This window comes from Rhipicephalus sanguineus, chromosome 2 (genome assembly GCF_013339695.2).
Source record: "Rhipicephalus sanguineus isolate Rsan-2018 chromosome 2, BIME_Rsan_1.4, whole genome shotgun sequence".
Taxonomy (NCBI): domain Eukaryota; kingdom Metazoa; phylum Arthropoda; class Arachnida; order Ixodida; family Ixodidae; genus Rhipicephalus; species Rhipicephalus sanguineus.
Genome location: NC_051177.1, coordinates 178,625,245 through 178,641,366, shown reverse-complemented (window position 1 = coordinate 178,641,366; position 16,122 = coordinate 178,625,245). Strand labels below are relative to the sequence as shown.

The 16,122-nt window shown below is 45.6% G+C and overlaps 1 protein-coding gene across 1 annotated transcript in view; it reads right to left on the bottom strand.

Moving 5' to 3' along the window:
- LOC119383879 (uncharacterized) overlaps positions 1-14,317 on the bottom strand; it is a 60,052-nt gene extending 45,735 nt beyond the window's left edge. Inside the window, exons 1-2 of the mRNA XM_037652158.2 lie at positions 14,182-14,317; positions 5,598-5,764 (exon numbers count right to left, since the gene is read on the bottom strand). Coding sequence (XP_037508086.1) covers positions 5,598-5,764; positions 14,182-14,295 — 281 coding nt within the window. The 5' untranslated portion in view covers positions 14,296-14,317. The remainder of the gene's footprint in view (positions 1-5,597; positions 5,765-14,181) is intronic.
- Positions 14,318-16,122: the final 1,805 nt, after the last annotated feature.

Below are 16,122 nucleotides of genomic sequence, written 5' to 3'. Positions count from 1 at the left end.
ACGAATATTACAGACAAAATAGGACTATATCACGTGGTTGGATAGTTGGCAGTAAGCGTGTCAAAAAAGTATTGAAGTCGATGACCGAGTAGTTTCGAAGTGGAAGGGGCGCAAACATTGAAAAATGTGTGAAATGCTCCACGTTCAGGCACATGTAGAGTGGTGATGCAGTCCAAGTAAAAATGCACGCTTGGTTTCGTTGGCAAGAGTAAACAAAGGAGATTGATTTGTGAAAGTTTCATCGGAGTGTTTTTTGTTTTTGGCGAGAAACAAAAATTTATATTGAGCGTTCGCGGCGTGCCTGGGGGCGGGCCCGTAAGTCCGCTTCACTGCGCCGCCACTGTTCCCTGGGGCAACGGAAGTATGCAGCGCCCACGCGGGTGGCACGATCGTGTGCTGCTGTGAGTTTTCACGTTGCTGAAAACTTGCAAACAGTGTATATGGCTGGTAGAATGTTTCGAAAGGGCACTAAAGGCTGCCGGTTAGTAGTCGGAGCAGAGCACGATTTCATTGCCACGTCACTGCATGCACACGTACGACAGGCGCAGAGCTTGGGTTGCGTTTTCGATCTCTGCGGAGGTTGCCGTTCTTACTTCCGTTGCCGACGTATGGTCTTCGCCACTTGAAATGCCTGTGTTGCTGAGTAGGTGGTGAGCCCGGCATTAAGAGTGGTCAGTGATGATGGCACGAAAAGGTGAAACGTGCGCGTACTTTTGAGGGAGATTGTAGACTCAAACCTTGCTGAGAGCTCAACTTTCTGCCACACTGCATGCGATGCTTTCATCTTAGTAATCGCCTTGCGATTACTAAGTGAAGGCGATAGACATTTAAAAGGACGAAGCCGCCTTAAAGGCGGCTTCGTACTTTTGTATATTTATCGCTTTCGGTTTCCGTTGTACAGGCTCTCCGTCTAAAATATGACACGATAGCAGTATACTCACCATTCGCAATGTTTATCTTACGCTCTGCCAAGGGATGCGACCGAAAGACGAACCCTCGAATACCGTGTGCTCGCTCGGCGACGCGATCACCGGAGCAAAGTTCACCTCTGCCGAAGATCCGAGCGTAAGAATACGTAGCACCATTCGGCTCCGAGGTACGAATGGCGCGAGTCACGTTCAAGCGAGCTGCCCATAAAAAAGAATTATAAGTGTATTCCCGGTGCCTGTTAGCCACTTTTATTATATAATAATATATTTTAAACGAACCATCACTCGTTTTCCCTGACACTTCGTCGGCTGCACTGCGGAAAGCCGAGGAATGCGTGTCGAAACGTGAAAACTCACAGCAGCACACGATCGTGCCACCCGCGTGGGCGCTGCATACTTCCGTTGCCCCAGGGAACAGTGGCGGCGCAGTGAAGCGGACTTACGGGCCCGCGCCCAGGCACGCCGCGAACGCTCAACATAAACTTTTGTTTCTCGCCAAAATCAAGAAACACTCCGATGAAACTTTCACAAATCAATCTGCTTTGTTTACTCTTGCCAACGAAACCAAGCGTGCATTTTTACTTGGACTGCATCACCACTCTACATGTGCCTGAACGTGGAACATTTCACACATTTTTCAATGTTTGCGCCCCTTCCACTTCGAAACTACTCGGTCATCGACTTCAATACTTTTTTGACACGCTTACTGCCAACTATCCAATCACGTGATATAGTCCTATTTTGTCTGTAATATTCGTAGAAGTTTTAAAAAATAATCAAAGTGGGCGCAGAATTGCAGCATTGCTTCACCACAAAGCACATCGTGAGACAAAGTAGTGGTCGTCAATGGGTGATAATAAGATACTGCCATTCCTTTTGAAGTAAACATCAGATATTTAAGGCGTTCCGTAAAGTATTGTATTTTTTAGAGTATTTTTCCGCAACCTATGTTTCACCCACTACGGCAAAATTCAAATCGCTGTAACAGACAAGAAAAATTTTTTTCCAAAAAATACTTTCGGAGGGCAAATAGTGCGCTGATATGAACGTCCACAATTTTTTACAATACAATTGGAGAGGTTCGAGCGCAATGTCTGGGACGTTTGGCGTGGAATGACCCATATATTTTTAATACCGCTTCTACAACCAGCAGTTTCGGTGTCGGTTTCGAGAGGGCGGCTTCATAGTGACGTGTCAAGTCTGCCCGTGACGTCACGGGCAGACTGCAACCCACGAAATATGCACCTGCTGTCCTTTGCTGTCAGTCGAACGTGGTTCATGATGAGTGAACTGTCGTCCAGTGCCTCCGACAGCGATTTCAGTGATTTAGGCTGCATGCAGAACCCAGATTTAGCAAACCAAGTGAGCTGACTTGAAACGTCATAGGGCTCTCCATGCGGTGAAGCTGCCTTGCAGATGCTGGGAGATGAAAACTTTAAAATCAAACTTAAATATTTATACGTGTTTCCCGGATGCGGTGTGGGGAGAGCGTTAACACTACATGCCAAGGAAACCAAAAACGTCCGTTTTGCTGCACTTCAAAATCGTGTCAGTACTCCTTTAAATCATGATCATGGGCCTTAGTCGTCGGTATCATGATCATGGGCCTTAGTCGTTGGTACGGAGATATGCCACTAGGCGTCAAGGTGACTGCCTCCACATCAGGCGGTGCTACATCTGCCCAACAACAATAGACATTATACAAGCTCTGATATACGAATGCACTAAAGCAATCAACTACTTCTTTGACGACACGTTTCACTTTCGTGTTATACCGATTTTTATGACAGAGGGATCAACCATCTTTTTTATTCACATACATATATGTTTCGACTATAGCAACGGTTTTCTATATACCGTGACAGCGGACAGTGACAGTCGACGACAAATCTAAGTCCTAAGGTCCGTAATGTGTACGTTGAAGTCGCCAACTAGTATAAAGGATTTGTGCTTGCAAGTGTTTTATGTGGTTCTGTGAAAATTATGATTTATATTAGTGTATTGTAAAACCTGATGTTTCGATTTTACAGGGTGCTGTGTAAGCACGGACACGGACGCCAAACGGATGGAGGGACCCGCCTCGGCCTTAAGGTCTTCGCCCCTAAAAATTTCTGAAGAGCGCGACTCTTCGAACCTGCGACTCTTCGCTCCGCAGTACGCTGCTTTAGACAATTACTCCATGCAGCATTTGTTCTCCAGGACATCAACGGCACAATACAAACGCACGCGGCGTTGGGTGAAAGGCAGGGGACGCCAAACGTAGTGAAATAAAAAATTTCTGCGTTTAAGTTCCCCAAGAAAGACTGTCGTCTTTAACAATGCGAGACGCGGGCCATCCTGCATCGTTGCCCGCGCTGCGTTCGCATCATATCACTGGCAACCAATGCTAGTTTTCCATTTTGGAGCTGTAGCGCCGGCCACTCGTGGCCAGTCGGCCAGGGATAAGGAAGGGCGTCCCATGGCTCGTGGTGGCACGATCTAGACGCAACGCTTTGGCTCTGGTAGGCTTATGCCACAGGAGGGAAGAAACGAGACGGCTCAACCAGAATCACAGTATCTTTCTTACACCGTTACCAGAATCCTGATGCTCAAATTACAGGCCAAACTCAGAAGACACCCACAAAGAAAAGAAACGTAGGACACGAGCGCTCACTAACACTGCTTTATTATTTCATACGCCAGTGCATATAAAGCGCAAGGCAACCTTACCGCACACGCAAACACAACAATAGCTCTAAAGCAAAAGTGTAACAAGGATGATAGTGTATTCTCGAAGACATGAAGTCGTGTTCAGGTGTGTGAAGGAACAAAGAAGTAAAGGAGAAGTAAGAAGGAGAAAGAAGTGCGTTTGCGCTGTATTTTAGCCTCGGGAATATGTACAAACTAGATCGAAATAAAACTTTATTTTTGTGACCAGAATCGACGTCAGCAGAGAACGCGAGCCGTGGCTTCACGCGCCACTGCCAGGCGCCATCTTTATTCATTCTCTTGTGGTCGTGCGCTCTCCAGTTTCGTTCGCCGCCCAAAGGAGGGAGCTACAGGGTCTTGAGACAACGCGAGCGCAAGAGTTCGATAGCAGCTTGCGTTCTGTGCATGCGCCCTGGCGGCTCGCAAATTTCATGGGTCCCAAATTCTAAACTTCTCTAGTGTTTCGCCAAATTTTGGATGTGCGCATCCGACTTGTACGTTGACATACAGGGCGTGGCCGGCCGTTCTCGCGGTCTTATCTCCTAAGAGAGAGTTTTGCACGTCTTGTACTTTGCGTTGAAGCTATAGACCGCACGAAGGTCACCTTGCTCGCTGCAGCGGCCGCGTTTGCGAAAAGAGCGAGCTGGCAGCTAGAAGAGCGAAAGTAGGGGCTAGTTGAAGTAACAACTTTGACAGTTCGCGCTCGTCCTGTGCATACCTGTGCGTTCTTTTCGTGCATCCTTCTTAGTGTTTTAGAAGCGGGCTCCAGGTGTCGTGCTGTAACAGTCGTTAGTTCGCACTCGCCCTCTGTGTTCTTTTCCTCCGTTCTTTGTGATTGAGCAGCGCGCAGCAAGTTTTTTGCTGCCTGCCTTACTTCCTGTGCCATTCTAATTTCTTGCTATCGCATTCAATGCTTCGCGCTTGAGGCGAAACTGTGGCTTTCTTTTGATGAGTAAGCTTGCCCGACGGCGGACGTAAAAATCCAGCGCCAGTGCCTTTTGTCTGGCTTCATTTAAGTTGAGCTACCACTCCTGAGCATGTAACACGCGATTCTGAGCAGCGGAGCACTTTATATTCAAAGAAAATTCTTTAGGAATGAACAGAAACTATCATCATCATGCGCGGCATCTACCTTAAAGTCTACCTCGTGCAACGCAACCACTCTACCGGCAAGCGCTCTTATTGTCCTGTTCTTCATCTTCTGCTTCAATTCCAGAAAACATCTAGGACGCGGGATGCAATAGCTTGGATGCTGAGAGAATAAGTACATAGAGAAAGAAAAAGAGAAAGAGACAGAAAGAGAGATAAATAAATGAACAGAGAGAGAAAGAGAGAGAAAAAGCAGATAGCATGACAGAAAAAGAAAAAAACAAGGATATAGAGGGAAAGAAAGAGAGAGTGAAAGAAAGAGGAATCGACGAATAGTGAGAGAGAGAAGTAGATATAGAGAGAAAGAAAGACAAAGAAACACAGACGAAAAGTCATAAAAAAGACAGAGAAACATAAAGAGAGTGAGAAGGAAAAAGAGGGAGAAAGAAAGAAAAAATAAATGGAAACAACGAAAGCCGCTCAGCTCAGCTGTTCCCTTAGGCTAGGTACTACTGGTTAGGAGCTGCCTTAATATCCCTTAAAAGGCCATGCTGTGTGTCACAATGGGGTATTTCGAACTTTCCGGAGCTCTTTTGCCCGACAGCTTGGTAGTAAATATTTTCTTCATGGCGCCTACAACGTGACAGTATCTTGTTAGGGTGAATAAATTTCTACATAACTGATTAAACTTGAAATGCTGAATATTCCTCCCACCTTGTGTATTATAGCGCACCAACACAAACTTCTATTTCACTGATGCCGCAGTTTGTACTTTCGTTTAAATTATTTAGAACTAAGTATAGGCGCCAACCAGACGTTACGTGATTTTCCTTTCGGTTACTTTGTCTTCAGGCCACGCTTGCACTCTTTTGAGAATATTGAAATTCTTACCTGAGGTCCGTTCTATTATAAACATCGAGAGACCGCTCAACCTTTTGTGTTGTATTACTCCAATACCGTGAGCGCACACAAGGAATTTGTGGTTTTGGTATTTTGTCTCCCGTATTCGTACGTACAGACACACGTAAAAGATAAACAGCACTGTGGTTCGTAATAAGCTGAAACAAGAAAGAGACATGTATATGTACTGCATTCTGCCAGGAGCTTCCGCACCGTCCCTCCCGCCTCCTTTCCCCCAGTGCAGTGACTGGTCTGTACTTATCTTTTTTTTACTAGCAACGGCTGTCTACGAGATATCGTAACGATTCCCACATTTTAGACTGCGGTATTCATGATTTGCTCTTGTACAATTGTACCACTATTACTGCGAGTAATGGTCATGAGCGTTGCTTAATATTTTAATAATATCTGGGGTTTTACGTCCCGAAACCACGATATGCTTAAGAGAGACGCCGTAGTGGAGGACTCCGGAAATTTCGACCATCTGGTGTTCTTTAACATGCACCTAAATCTAAGTACACGGACCTCTACCATTTCGCCTCCATCGAAATGCAACCGCCGCGGCCGGGATCGAACCCGCGACTTTCGGGTCAGCAGCCGAGGGTCATGAGCGTTGCGGAGATAAACACTAGAGCAGTCGCAGTTTCGTAACAGTTCAAATAATATGTACCTAGAAATAAGAGTACCGCATACTAACTGCTGACGGAGTACGTCTGTGTTGCTCGAGAATATTGTTGTAACAGACAAGATAATATATTCTTTAAAAAATTTGGATGTCTGCACTAAGGTCCGCAAAGCTTGACACAGCGAAGTACAGGCCCTTCGCCACTCGCACACCCCGTCGGCCAACACGTCTAGGTTCGAAATGCGCGGCTTCTTCCTAGGGAGTAGGCGCTTTGTTAGGACGTCCCATGACTGTCTAGGTCAGCTCGCATCCTCTACTAGCGTGCCTGGATAGCTCAGTGGTTAGGGCGCTCGCCTTCAGATCAACGGTACGTGAGTTCTAGTCCCGCCTCGCGAAGAATTTTTTAACACGAAAGTTTTTATGCCGGGGTCCGCCAAGTACATCCGTTACCGATATGACATTGATAAAGTGAACACCAACGGGCGAAAAAGAAAAAACCAAGACAATGATCCGCCGCTGGGAATCGAACCCACGACCTTGCGGCCGGGACGGTAAGCGGCTGACGCTAAACCAACTGATCGACCTTGGCAGATGCTGGACACTTCACGAACGTGCCTATTATCTTTCACACATTCTCTCTCGCACGGTGCTCTCTTGGTGGTGTAGGTAGGCGGTGTAGGCGCCGCCGTCAGTGACAGGTGAAAAGAAGTAATACATCACGGTCGACACTTACTGGAGGTCATATCGGAGGTCATGGTTAAAGCGTCTCGACACCAGCGAAGGACATTGGCCGCGCTGGCGTCGCCGATGCGCCCTAGACACAGTTACGTTCTTTGCCTTTGGCTTCGTGTTAGCGTGCGCCGGTTCATCAGAGTAGTGCGGCTTCCACATGCACCAACGGGATTTCCCCGCCGCTGACTGCTTCGATTGCGAGAGCACCGACTAACAAAACCGCTGCAATACGCGTTGCAGAAAGGACACGATTTCGACGGGAGAATGTCGTGCCTTGGTGGAGCGAGGCACAGGCCAGCGGGACGCGCGTGTTTGCGGCTCAAGCCACGAACCTCTCTCTCCCGTGTTGCTGAAGCGCAGTGTGGTAGCGTATGCATGAACAAAGGCGTCGGTTACCCATTACTAGAAAGCGCACGCCATGCCGTTTCTTTCCTTAATTTTTGAAGAAATGTATATCGGGTACCAGTGTTCATTATGAGCTTGTTGATGTCATCTTTACGCGGGATTCATGATTCACTGTGTCCAAATATATGTTCACAACTTCAGCTACCACAATGGTTTATTCATGATCATGGGCTTTAGTCGTCGCGATGGAGACATGCCACTAGGGGCCAACATGGGTGCATCTACGTCAAATGGTTCTATAGCTGCCAAACACGAATTGACATTGTACAAGCCCTCATAGATCACTACACAATAAGCACTACTTCTGTGAAGACACGTTTGACTTTCGTGTTATACCGATTCCTATGACGGAGGGATAAGCCATGTTTTTTTTTTTCGTCCAGAATTTCGCTCTTTCTATATTTCTTCTCTCTCTCTCTACTGCTTTCTCTCTCTTTCGTTGATTTTCTCCTTGTCTGTCTTTTTATTTTTTGTATTTCTTCCTCTCTATTTCTCTCATTCTTTGTGTGGTACACTTTACTCTCTCCCCTTCTCCTGTCCCTCTTCCTCACGTTCACTTTCTTTTCCAACCCCCTCACTACACTATACTAATAGCCCCGAGAAGTTGGGGGGCCACCGCATAGCGGGAAGCCTGGATGACGTCACGGCACTGACTCTTTAACACCCGCCGTGGCGCGCCTACAGAACATGCGCTCCATTCGTGCGCTGTTGCGCTGTTTGCGATCGCTTTTCGCCTGTCTCAAGCTTAAAAAGCAAAAGAGCGTCGATAATGTTTCTAGTAAAACGGCAAAAAGCTACTATACATATCTGCATACAGTCGCCAACGGCGCCCGCGCTCCGTTGTACACACTCTGATCAGGTTTGTGGTGTCGCGCTGCTAATCTCGAGAATGGGTTCGATTCTCGGCCACGGCTGCCCCATTACGACCGGGTGAACAGCGAGAACATGTATGCGCTTAGGTACAAAGGAACGCTAACAAATCAGGATTATTCTACAGCATTACGGTCAGGATTACTCTACAGTGTGTCATGTAATGAAGTCGTACTTTTGACACTAAGACACCATATTTAAATGATTAGGCTGCCTTTTTCACGCGCGACTCCTTTCAGAGATATGATGGTTTTGCCTCCACAAGTGTTATTTGCATCGGACGCAGGCGCCTGTCTCCGGACAGTGTCTTTGCCGGTGTGTCAAGCCGCGCGCACAGTAACAAGAACCCTCGCAGCGCGGAGGCTCGCAAAATATCTCGAAAGCACTCCCCGAGAATACCGCTCCAGCTGTGCGTGTGTGTTTTTTTTTTCTTATGTACTCGTTCACTCATCATGTTGCTTAGTTTCCCGTTTTCCTCGCAATAAAGCCCCGCCGCGGTGGTCTAGTGGTTATGGCGCTCGACTGCTGACCCGAATCGCGGGATCGAATCCCGGCAGCGGCGGCTGCATTTTCAATGGAGGCGAAAATGTTTGAGGCCCGTGTACTTAGATTTAGGTGCACGTTAAAGAACCCCAGGTGGTCGAAATTTCCGGAGCCCTCCACTACGGCGTCTCTCATAATCATATGGTGGTTTTGGGACGTTAAACCCCAGATATTATTATTTCCTCGCAATAAATTCGGGGCTTCATTTGACTACGAAAACAAGTTGAGGTTAATTGGGGAGACTTCTTATTCTGTCAGATTGTATCCTCATGACGCATCATAGCAACGGCGTTGCACCGTAAGGCGTGGTACTCGTAAGTACCAGTTTGGATAGCCAGGTCGTAAATTAATTTTCTTTGCATTTGATTACCCCTGAGCATCATCAACCTCTATGTTGGCATGACATGCGAGACCCGTTATAGAATCATTGACGCGAAGGACGTTTAATTATTACGTGGGCTACGTCGCTGAGAGCGCCATCGACACAGATCAGAATCCTCAATTCGACTTTTACGCGTTTGTGTTGCGAACAATTGCTATCAGCATTGCTCCCACGTGAATTTCACGTTACCGCTTGTGACGCGGCGGTTGATCGGACCAGCAGGTCATGCAAATCAGGGTGCACGGTCACATAACCTCAGACGGCTGTTGAGAAATCTTTACATAATCCGAGTATACTAACATCTTAACATTTCCGAAACCGCAGGTTCGGTCCCTGCCCGCGGCAGGTTATCTTTTCGTCCACTTTTCTTTCTTCATATTTACCTTACGTTTAGTACTAATAACATCTCCTATACTCTCCTTGGCATTGTTGTCTGTTAATGCTCAATAATATTGTGTATAACAAAGAAATACGAGCCCTTAAAATTAACACTTCTTTCCTTCATTTTCATAGCGAGGGTCTCGTTCTGGCAGACTTGATGCTTTATGGTAGTTTGCGAGGAATTAATGGTCAGCTGCCAGCTTGTAATAAGTTCACGTTCTACGTGACGCCAACAGGCAGAAAAAGAGTGTTCCACACTCGCCGTCATGGCTACTGCCGGCGCTGACTGACACTCCCACGTTTAAATGTACATATATACACTACAAACTGGACGGGGGGATGGCCGCCGCGGTAGCTCAGTTGGTAGAGCATCGTACGCGTTAATCGAAGGTCGCAGGTTCGGTCCCTTCCCGCGGCAAGTTATCTTTTCGTCCACTTTTATTTCTTCACATTCACTTTACATTTACTACTAGTAACATCCCCTATACTCTCCTTGGCATTATTGTCTGTTAGTGCTCATTAATATTGTGTATAACAAAGAAAAACGAGCCCTTGAAATTAACACTTCTTTCCTTCATTTCCGAAACCGTTGTGTGTGTGACAACATTATTTTGTTAAATGTTCCGGATAGATTAAGCGATTCTTCATGATAGACATATTCATCTAAAGTCTCCTGTTGCAGAAAGCGCAATTCAGTCAAATCGCCTAGATAATCTGCAGAGACAGACATAACTTGTGCGATAAACCGCATGTAGTTAGTTAATTGAAAATGTGCTAATTTCATTTGTAACTCTTTGGGCGACATGTTCTAACTGTGGAGTCAACGCCAAGTTTAATGAAGTTAGAGCCATTAGCGTAAATATTTTTAGGTCAGATTTCTTGGAGTACGCGGTGAAAAACAACAAATCTCTTGCTGTCCTGCATCACCGTTTTCACAGGGAATCCTCCGTTCGGCGGGACATTGCGCATCATAAGCTATACAATCTGAACTTTCTACAGCTTACTGAACTTTCGCTGGTAGTGAAAACTTCCATGTTCTACCTTGGGAGATTTGCATCTTAAGAATGAGCAGTAATCACCACCGTATCGCAAAAGAGCGGGTGCATGGCGGGCGCAGAAAAAGGCGATCCTCAGCCGCGGAGCAAGGGAGTCCTCGGCATGACGTCACATAGCCGCGACTGCCGCGCCAGTAAACCACTTCGCTTTTAAAACAGAGCGTGATGGAAGGAGTAAAGTGACAAAGGAGAAGGTGGAAAAACATTACGATGGTCTAACGAATTTGTCGGGGAATGTCATTTTTCAAAGAAGTGGCACGCTGCTTAACGGGCGACCCAGCCAAAGAGTTTATATTGGTCAACCTCATTGTAAGAGGCAACGCTTGCCCATAAGAGCCGATTGTATTTTCGAGCAGCGGGCCCGAAAGGGTTGTTCATATTGCAGCACTTCCCGTTTAAGCATGTTTTGTCTTCTTTTTCCTGTGCGGGCTGCGGGATTCGTTCAAAGCAGAGACCACTGTCTCCTATACTGAACAACGTATGAACAGTGCAATGCGCCGGCCGCGAACGTAGTAACCGGACAATTCCCACGAAAGCACATCTGCGAGATATGTACGGGACGCCGGTGCCCCGTCGCCCTGTGTCAGATGGGGCGTCACAAATATATATTCGGGTTTTTTTGACACTATTAGGCGCACTAATTGGATCCCCATTCCCACAGGCAGAGAACCCGAAGAAGTGAATAGCTATCTAAATGCAGAACATCACCCTGCTAACCATTTTAGCTTCTGTTGTCTCGTCTAGTATTGCATAGAAGATGAACCCCGTCGCCCTCCTAGAAGCATTTAGCATCACCTAGTATCGCCTGGCTGCTTAACATTATCTCAAAGACTATTTGAGGAAGATACGTCAAACCTGCTTTGCTACCAACACTACGGTATTTACTCTTAAGGTAGCTCAACCCACTTCAGGGAAACCGTAAGAACTAGACTCCCAGGAAAAACAGCGCTGACATCCCATCCGACGCAAGAAGGTTTGCAAGCACTGCACGGGACTGCTCACCTTCATCTGTCAAGACTTGTGAACGTTGCCGGACATTCGTGTGTCATCTGTTTCTTTAATTTTTACATTGAAGCTGTTTAAGCTATCGGTAACTTGTGCTCCGTCGTCCTAAACTGACACTCACACATGTACACAACCATGTACATGTGTGAGTGTCAAGCGGAAACGAACACGTAAAAAAGAGAGCGAGAAAGAAAGAGAAAGAAAATATGCAGAAAGAAAGAGAGAGAGAGTGGAAGAAAGTGATAGAAAGAGGAAGCGAAAGATAGAGAAAAACAAACGGAATAAACACATAAAAATATAGAAAGACAGAGAAAGATAGAAAGAAATATACACGAAAAAGAGATAGAAAATACGGAGAGCAAGACATAAAGAGAAAGAAAGAAATCGAATCAACGAAACAGAGAGAAGAAGCAAAAAGAGAGAGGAGGGCAAGAAAGAGAGACAAAGATAGAAAGAGCGAGAAGAGAAATAAATATAGAGAGAAAGGAAGAAACGGAAAGAAAGGAATAGAAAGAGATATATACAAAAAAGAGATACAAGAAACCGAGAGAAAGAGAAAGAAAGAGAAGAAAGAAAAAATAAGATAAAGAGAAACGAGCAAGGCCACCAGTTGCGCTGTTCCTTCAGGCTTGGCACCCCTAGCGCGAAGCTGCCATCATATTTTTTTATATTTACTTTAATTAGCCGATGTTCACCGTACTCGTACAAATGGTTAGCGAATTCTAATTCGTCTGGTGCCCTAGTTTTTCTACCTATGAATAGTTTCTCGCTTCTTGTATTGCGTCGTGACCATTAAACAATCCAAATGCATGTGTACTAGTTTTTTTTTCTTATTTTCGTGACATTTTGTAATATTTCACACATTGCTGTCTTTCTAAACATATGTTTTTTTTGCTTTCCACCATAATTTTCCCGCTTTGACTGTGCCTGACTGTGCATTAAACACCAACAAGCTGGTCATTTACTGCTGACGACTTAGCACCGACATGTCCCGGGTCGCAGCTTGTGACCATATCAGGCAAAGCATATTGGCCTCAGCATGCTACCGCGCATCGGTTTTTATCGCGCAAATGGCTGCCAGGTACACAACATATTTATTTGGGACGAAAACATCATGACGTCAGTGAATGTGAACGTGCGACGGCCAATAGATTATTCCTAGTCCGGCTTTTCTTGCAAATGAACTAAATGCCACTACTTGGCTTTACCATAAAGAACCGTCATACACTCAAACGTCGATTATAGAAATGTCTATTCTGAATGACTGTTCGTCAATCTACCTATTCATGTGTGAATGTTGGGCGTAATTGAATAAAAAATAGCCGGGCGTAGCTTGCACTATTGGCGAAGGGCTAAAGGCACAGCGGAGTTGATCGGTTCCTAGCTAGTCCTGGCGATGCCAATTGATGCCAATTGATGCTAAGTTATGCGAAGTAATGCCAAGGGATGCCAAGTTCCAGTCGAGTCCAACACAGTCGCCTCTCGTTGGTGCGGCCGTACTACGTCGTGGAGTAGCTTAAACTAGTCGAGTCCAGCAGGCTCGCTTGCTGAGTATCGCAGCGCAGAGTCTTTTTCTTTTTTTCTCGTTGGATATATTACGGGCGCTTTAAACAGCTTCGCTGCTAATAAATCTGGCACGCGCAAATGTGCCTTTGCTTCGTTGGTTTTATACTTAATTTCTTGCATTGCAGTGCGCTGTACGTGGTCCGTGGAATGCGGGTATGCGTCATACGTGATGCAGAGTCTGTACCAACCCAGGAACAGTGAAAAAATAAGGAATGAAATCTTTATAGGACACTTTGCGTAGGGTAAACAAGAGAAAGATATGCCGTTTGTCATAGCTAATAATTTTATAGTAGGGCATAGACGCTGACAAACGTGTTGCAACGACTCAGGCAGCAACCGCACGGTACAGATCGTAAGTAGATCCATTACATCAACCACTGCCTAACATCAGTTGTGGTGCATGGTAGCGCCTCTCTAATGGCAGTTCTGGTTGTAATGGTGGCTATCCACTGTAGTAAACATTACACATGTTCTCCAATGACTCGGCAAGCTATAATTTAGCGTTGCTTGTAACCGCAAGAATAGGCCGAGAAACGCTGTATACACTTCGTTTCGATCTCAGTGACGTCTGCTCTGTGACATTAGTGCAGACGTTATGTCGGACCAAAGCTACCGTTTACACGCCAGTGTAGTAAACAAACGACGTGGGTAGAGCTACTAAATTTACACAGCGCCGTAGATCCACCTCGTAAGACTTGGCTCAAACTGCGAAATGCGGCATTGTCATCTACTCCCTGACTGCATCGCATGAAATGAGTTTCCACCATGTGCGGAATATGCCTCACTTTTTTACGATGTTGGATCTGTTTTGCATGCAGTGACAGCTGAAACGTAATTCTGAAGATATAATAGCACTTTATGGCAACAGCATGACAAAGCGTGTGCGTTGCGAATACCAATACATAGTAAGTGTGGCGAAGCAATTGGTAAGCAATATTACTATAACAGTAATCAGTATCATAAAACGAAGCTTCATTCGCACTAATAACAATGCACGGGAAACATAATCACCCTTGAGGGGTCTTGAAACGGAGAAAGATCCGGGTTTTTGACCAAACTGTGCAGATCTAAGGAAGCCACTGCCATGGCAAGGGCCAAAACCATAAGTGCTGTGAAAGTCGCCATCAGATTGTCTGCCTGCTTTCAGAGTAGCCAGGCCGCTTTGGGACACGATATTTATACTGTCTACTCAGGACGAAATGTTGTACTTGTACAAAAGAAAGAAAAAGTCTCTAGTTATGTGATTGGTCCTCGTTCAAGCATGTGAATCGGACGTGCAGATTTGTTGATATTCCTGTGTATCAGACGCACAGAGGTTATGACGTCCTATGTGACCTTTATTTGAATAAACAATGAACAGATTTTACAATCACCCAGTTCAAAGGAATCCGCAAGGCGGTCGAAGAGTTAATAAAGGGCAAATCGGGATTCATCTGCTCTTAGCGCAAAGCTACAACGACGTCAATACGTATTTATCGAAAAGTAAAGTTTCCTAGAGGTCAAATTTTCATCCTGGTTCGCGATGGGACGCGGAGCGTACGCCCATCCGTTGCGGCCACTGTACGCATTGATCTAACCAGGAAGCTTGCAATTGGCGGGGCGAGGGTGAATTAGTGAATATGAAGCACCTAAACACTGAACATAGGCAATCAGTAGTGCGTAATCTCGCAAAGTGGAGAAAGAGTTGCAATAGAGATAATTACCAATACCCATTTGTAGCGCGAAGCAACTATAAATTTTCCCCTTCATAACCCATGAAACATGCACACAATTCTGAATCAGTACTTCGCCATTCGGATGTAACCGCATGCACACTCCTTCAAACGGACGATAGTGGTGACGGGATTAACTTTATTTCCCACAGTAAGGGAAATCCTTACGTGAGATGGTCATCGCGTATATAAGCCGCATACTGACAAACGCCGGGAATTATACGATCACTGAGAAGGATTGTCTATTTGTGGTTCGGTCTCTACAGTGGTTTCGTTCTTCGTGCCCATATTCGTATTCATATTCGAACCCATATTCCCATAGCCATACCCATAGTCGTACCCATGTTCAAGTCCGGGGATCGCACTCACCCAATAAAACACCACCCCATTTCCCTAACTAGTACTCTTTGAAAATTACTTGAACACATCCTGTACACTGAAATCATTAACTACTTAGAAGATCACAAATTATTTTTAAAATACCTTCATGGCTTCCATCGGGGTTATTCATGCGTAACACAAGGCTTCTTACATCAGTTGCATTCCCATCTAGACCTAGGATTCCAACTTGGTGCAATCTTCCTCGTTTTCTCAAAAGCCCTCGATCGCGTTCCTCGCCATAGGCTATTCATAACGCTAATGAACCTCAACCTACACCCAACCGTTAGTGAATGGATTCAGGATTCCCTCTCAACCAGGTTACAATACACGTCTGTTTACAAAGGCACCTCCACCAACGCAACATCCGATGTTCTGCAGGGCAGCGTTCTCTTGGTACTTTATTCTTCTTAATCTACATTAATGTCTTGCCTAACTATGTTTCATCTAGCATCAGACTTTTCGCGGATGACTGTGCAATAAATTAAATACCTTCATGTGACAATGTGAAACACATTTTTTAAGCTGACATTAAGCAACAAATGCATGGTGGTGAACATGGTTGACAACTCGTAATACAGCTAAAACACACTTATTATTCTTTACCAGGCACATCCACCGTACTCCGACATCCTACGTAATCCCAATAACAACGCTATTAAGCTTACAACTTCATATACGCACCTTGGTGTTGATTTACAGTCTGACCTTACGTGGCGTCATCACATCCGCCTGACGTTGACATCAGCTCAGCTAACCGCTCATTAGGTCTCATCAAACGTGACCTCAGGCATGCTTCAGATAATCTCCGCAGACTAGCATATATCATAATATTACGCCCTAAGGTCGAGTACGCACCAGC